General features: G+C 35.5%; 1 protein-coding gene across 1 annotated transcript; it reads right to left on the bottom strand.

The window, feature by feature from the left end:
- Window positions 1-225: 225 nt before the first annotated feature.
- LOC128647458 (uncharacterized) lies at window positions 226-2707 on the bottom strand. The gene is made up of 4 exons (XM_053700244.1): window positions 2296-2707; window positions 1319-1519; window positions 1179-1226; window positions 226-704 (listed from the first exon to the last, which is right to left on the bottom strand). The coding sequence occupies exons 1-4, from the start codon at window positions 2705-2707 to the stop codon at window positions 226-228; spliced, it is 1140 nt and encodes a 379-aa protein (XP_053556219.1).
- Between the last annotated feature and the right edge of the window lie 3195 nt (window positions 2708-5902).

The following is a 5902-nucleotide window of genomic DNA, read 5'->3' as shown; positions in this document are numbered from 1 at the left end:
ATATATAAATATATATATAGAGAGTGATATAAATATATTTATCTAAAGAAACATATGTATGTATGTATCAATATATATATATATATATATATTATAATTTTTTTTTAAATTATTAGATTTCTATATTTAAATAAATAACTTGTTTATAACAATTTAAATGAGAACAGAATAAACTATATTCAAACATTATTATTATAAAATTTAAATAGCAATGTAAAATTATGGCTATTCTTGAAATTGTGGGTTTGGTGATGATGATGCGGAGAATAAGTTTGATATTGATTCTACGCATTTACTTAAATTTTCAAAACCAGCTCTAAATATCTCATTTCTTTCCCTTTCAATTTCTATTTTTTGCTCCTCTATTCTTATCCTATCCTTTAAAAAATTTCCAAACATCTCAATTACTTTGTTTTGTTCATCCCTAAAATTGCGTGCTATTCCCACCATCTCCTGTAATGCGTCTGTCTCAGGGGCAGCTTCAATTGGATTATTAGCTATATTAGCAGCATTTTCAATTTCAGGTATTGGTGTAGACATTGTAGACTCTGGTTGTTGATGGGACCTTGATTGGGCAGATGTATTTGTCCCTGACAAGGACTCTTCAATTATAGTCATTTGTGAATCTTCTTCTAAAGGGTCTACAGTCCTTAGTATTATTTCCCCACTACTAATATCATCTTGTGTGTTTTCTTCTTCGTTACCTACAAATAAATATAGAAAATAAATATATAGATAAAACATCGAATATATGTATGTAATTTATGTTTTACATATAAATTTGACAATAAAAACATTCTAAAATATTTAAAATTAAAAATATATATATATATATTCATTTTTATTAAAAGATAGCCAATACAGATCTTACTCAATTTTATTTGGAAAAAAAAAATAATTTTGATTTTCAAATCAATTTCTAAAAATGTAAGATTTGTATTTGATTATCATTTTTTCAAAAAGAAAATTAGTACATCAATAACGATTGTGAATGTTCTCTGCCATTTCAGGAAAATCAATTACTGAAAATAAGATATTTGATATGCAGATTGATTTACCATGGAACATATCTTTTTTCACATTACAAAACATGATACTACATTAAAGTTAAATAAGGACAAAAATATCTTTAAATTTTGCCAACAATAGAATAAATGTACATAAAGCTATATAATTACCTTCTTCTATACCTCCGGATATAATTTGATTGAAGATATTCATGACTTCTGAAAATAAAAAATAACATTTATTTTTTAGGGTTCTTTTAATTTGTTAACAAGAAAAAAAATACAACAATCCAATTTAAAAAAAAAAATACCTCTCGAATTTCTGGCATTGTCAACGGGTGTACTGCAGGGAATATCAGGCAATGTATCCGCTGATCCTAAACTATGTGTTGTTATCGAAGATGACGAAAGGGTTCTTTGACAAACATTTTCTGTAGGCCTCATTTGGCTTGTAGAAGCTAATTCCTCAATTGACTCTGTAGCTTGTAGAGAAGATTGGCTAGAAGGTTGTGCTATAATAGTTAAAAAGAATACATATATGTGTTAGAGGGACATTTTACTCAAAAATAATATTTCATGTTTCAGATTGAGAATATAATTTCTGAAAACTTATTTTTTGTTAAATTTTTTATTAATTCTCTTGTGATTCTTATTTTAAAGATAAACCTAGGAGGTTCATAGACTAATTTATAAGGCCTTATTTTCTGTTTTTTAACAATATAGGTTGTTAGCTCATGAGTGTCAAAAGTTATAGACAATTATCTTGGTATATTGATTCGAAAAGGAAAATTGTAATTTTAGAAACAGGACCATTTTTGTTGAAAAAGTAAAATTGTATTTGCTGATTGGACAGAAACAATTAACAATTGCTGTCCATGGTCTGAAAAAAAAAATGGTCTGTCGGCTTAGCTTAGAGACCTTCATTTTAAAATCAAGATAGCAAGAGAATGAAGAAAAATGTATAATGTTTGTAAATTATACTTGTTTACAATTACATAGTATATGAATCAGAAAATAAATTTTTAGGGTTGAGTGTCTATTTATTTTCATCATAATATTTATGGCCTTTTTGGAACTTAAAAAAGCCTGCAACGTATGAAAGATGTATACTTGTGAATCCATACTCCATGATTTGAAGTGCACATGAATATAAGTAAATGTAATTTATCCTAATCTTACTTTAAAATAAGTAAGAAATTATAAACTAACAAGGTCAATAATTCAGTATCACATATCACTGTTGTGCGTCTATAGATACGCTGTTTGAACATGTAATTTGTATACAAACCTGGAAAATCATCGGAATCACAAGGCACATCAAGACCATCTACTATTTCGTTCCCCAATCGAGACAATACACGTCGTTCATAGTTGAGAAGATCGGAATCCATTGCTGGGCCACCGCCGGTAGCCCTAGCTGCTTTTTTTTCTTTGGCATATTTTGACTTTGTGATTCTTTTAATGTCAGAGAAACGCTTTTTGCAACTATCAACATTTTTGGGAAAACGTGATACTGCTGAAACAGCGCGACTAATCTCTTCCCACAAAAACTTTTTTCTGCTATGTGTGGTAACACGCTGCTTATGGCCGAGAAGAACATCATAATGCTCTAATACACTCTCTACTAGAACTTCATTTTGTTCTAAAGTAAATTGGACATTACGTCCACTTTTGGTTCTTCCAGCTTCAATCGCTGCCATCTTGTCGCAATAAAGATTAATCTGACTAAAAAAGTAATAGGCGTATGCTAACATTCGCGCCGTAATGACGTCTTAGATTCATTTTAATATCACATGTAAGTAACGTCCACTAAGTTGTTCGCTTTATCATATTGAATGCTTCATAAATTAGAACAATTAGGGAGTGATATTTATCATAGATACGATGATATTCGCTTCAAATATGACGCGAATAATTACGGATTGAAATTTGATAAATAAGTACTAGTCAAGTTAATACGGAGTGTGCGAATGATGGCGTTATAATTGCCGATCGTAATTGCGTGATAATTCACATAGTAATAAATTTCGCCCATTAACCCCTATTCTGCTGCTCACCGACATCACCGCCACTAAATAAAGTAATTAACCCCTAAGCCTCTGGCCTCCCACATCACTAACACTAAATAAACCTATTAACCCCTAAACCGCCATCCCCCACATCCCAACAACCTAAATTAAACTATATTAGCCCCTAAACCTAACCCTAACCGTAACCCTAACCCTAAACCTAAAACCCCCCTAACTTTTACATAATTAAAATAGACCTAAATTAAAGTTACAATTATTAACTAAATAATACCTATTTAAAACTAAAAACAAACTTACCTGTGAAATAAAAATAAAACCTAAGCTAGCTACCAGATAACTATTATTTATATTGTAGCTAGGTTAGGTTTTTATTTCACAAGTAAGTTTCTATTTATTTTAACTAGGTAACTAGTTAGTACATAGTTATTAACTATTTAATAACTACCTAGTTAAATAAATAAAAACTTTCCTGTGAAATAAAAGTAAAACCTAAGCTGCCTTACACTAAAACCTAACATTACAAAACAACTAACATTACAAAAAATAAAAAACACTAAAATTACAAAAAATTAAAAAAAACTACCATTAAAAAAAATAACAAACATACGGCTAGATTGCGAGTTGTGCGTTAAGGTAAAAAAGCAGCGATAACAGTAGTGATGTCGTGAACCTAAAAATTTGGGTTCGCGAACTGCGAACGCAAACTCCCGCAAAAGTTCACGAACCGGCGAACCGGTCAAACCGCCATAGACTTCAATGGGCAGGCGAATTTTAAAACCCACAGGGACTCTTTCTGGCCACAATAGTGATGGGAAAGTTGTTTCAAGGGTACTAACACCTGGACTGTGGCATGCCGGAGGGGGAACCATGGCAAAACTCCCACGGAAAATTACATAGTTGATGCAGAGTCTGGTTTTAATCCATAAAGGGCATAAATCACCTAACATTCCTAAATTGTTTGGAATAATGTGCTTTAAAACATCAGGTATGATGTTGTATCGATCAGGTAGTGTAAGGGTTACGCCTGCTTCACAGTGACAGACCAAACTCCCGCAGCGGGTACAACATCATCATCATCACACCGTACGTCCATGTGTGTAATGCTGCCATGACTGGTTGCGCATCACTCATTTCTTCCAACTGATGTGTAAATAACTCCTCTGACAGATCAAGTTAAGCAGCTGTGGTGCTAGTGTTGGTGGTGGCGGCAGGCGGGCGAGTGGTAACTTGAGAGGTGCTGCCCGAAGATAAGCTGGAGGAGGATGGTGCGTCAAGGTTCAGAGCGGAAGCTATAGAAGATTGGGTGTCCTGTGTTAAAAAGTCAACTATGTCCTCAGAACTTTTCGAGTTCATGGTACGTGGCCTCTGAACACTGGGCATTATTCTAGGGCCAAAGGGAATCACAGCACCACGACCACGACGGCACCTGCGGGGTGGCCTGCCTCTGCCTGTCATTTTTTTTAAATGTACACTTACACTACTATTAAACAAGATATGAGCGGTGCCACTGGGCAAGTGGGCACAGTATACGCTGTGAGCCTGACACAAAAAAGCAGACTGATGTTTCACAGTCCAAAAAGTTTTTATTTTTTTTAATGTACACATACACTAGTATTAAAAAAGATATGAGTGGTGGCACTGGGCAAGTGGGCACAGTATACGCTGTGAGCCTGACACAAAAAAGCAGACTGATGTTTCACAGTCCAAAAAGTTTTTTTTGCTTTTAAATGTACACTTACACTACTGGCCTCTGAACACTGGGCATTATTCTAGGGCCAAAGGGAATCACAGCACCACGACCACGACGGCACCTGCGGGGTGGCCTGCCTCTGCCTGTCATTTTTTTTAAATGTACACTTACACTACTATTAAACAAGATATGAGCGGTGCCACTGGGCAAGTGGGCACAGTATACGCTGTGAGCCTGACACAAAAAAGCAGACTGATGTTTCACAGTCCAAAAAGTTTTTATTTTTTTAAATGTACACATACACTAGTATTAAAAAAGATATGAGTGGTGGCACTGGGCAAGTGGGCACAGTATACGCTGTGAGCCTGACACAAAAAAGCAGACTGATGTTTCACAGTCCAAAAAGTTTTTTTTGCTTTTAAATGTACACTTACACTACTATTAAACAAGATATGAGTGGTGGCACTGGGCAAGTGGGCAGTATACGCTGTGAGCCTGGCACACACGCTGGCAGGCAGGCAACTGCAATTAGATTACACAAGCAGACTGATGTTTCACAGTCAAAAAAGTTTTTTTTTAAAAATTTGCACTACTGTTACACCAGATATGAGTGGTGGCACTGGGCAAGTGGCTTGGCAGGCAGGCAACTGCAATTAGATTACACAGGGAAAAAAAAAAAAATGATGTTCTAGCCCTAAAAAGGGCTTTTTGGGGTGCTGTGCTTACAGCAGAGATCAGATGAGTCCTTCAGGACTGTAGTGGACACTGAATACACTAGCCTAGCTATCAATTTCCCTATTAAATCACCAGCAGCTACACTGTCCCTCCTCCCACTAACAATGCAGCTTCCGAATGAATCTAAAATGGCTGCTGTCCAGGAGCTGGGAGGGTCTGGGAGGGAGGGTCTGCTGCTGATTGGCTGGAATGTGTCTGCAGACTGTGAGATACAGGGTCAAAGTTTACTCAATGATGACGAATAGGGGGCGGATCAAACATCACATATGTTCACCCGCCGCGGTTAACGCGAAAATGCTATGTTCACCGGGAACTATTCGCCTGTGAACTATTCGCAACAAAACTAATTAACAGGTCCTAATGCTGCTTTTATACGCCCGCTGCTATTACAAGTCTTGCAGGTCTAGGTGTACCGCACACTTTGTTGGCCTTACCGCAAA

Source organism: Bombina bombina, chromosome 2 (assembly GCF_027579735.1).
Source record: "Bombina bombina isolate aBomBom1 chromosome 2, aBomBom1.pri, whole genome shotgun sequence".
Classification (NCBI taxonomy): Eukaryota; Metazoa; Chordata; class Amphibia; order Anura; family Bombinatoridae; genus Bombina; species Bombina bombina.
The sequence above is the reverse complement of the archived record's forward strand: the minus strand, read 5'-3'. Positions and strand labels throughout refer to the sequence as shown.

Excerpts from the sequence above, each read along its gene's own strand:
- LOC128647458 (XM_053700244.1), bottom strand. The coding sequence starts at position 2,707 with ATGGCAGCGATTGAAGCTGGAAGAACCAAAAGTGGACGTAATGTCCAA. Across the intron at positions 1,520-2,295 it reads TGATTCCGATGATTTTCCAG|CACAACCTTCTAGCCAATCT; the intron begins GTTTGTATACAA and ends TAACTATTATAG. Across the intron at positions 705-1,178 it reads ATCCGGAGGTATAGAAGAAG|GTAACGAAGAAGAAAACACA; the intron begins GTAATTATATAG and ends ATTTATTTGTAG.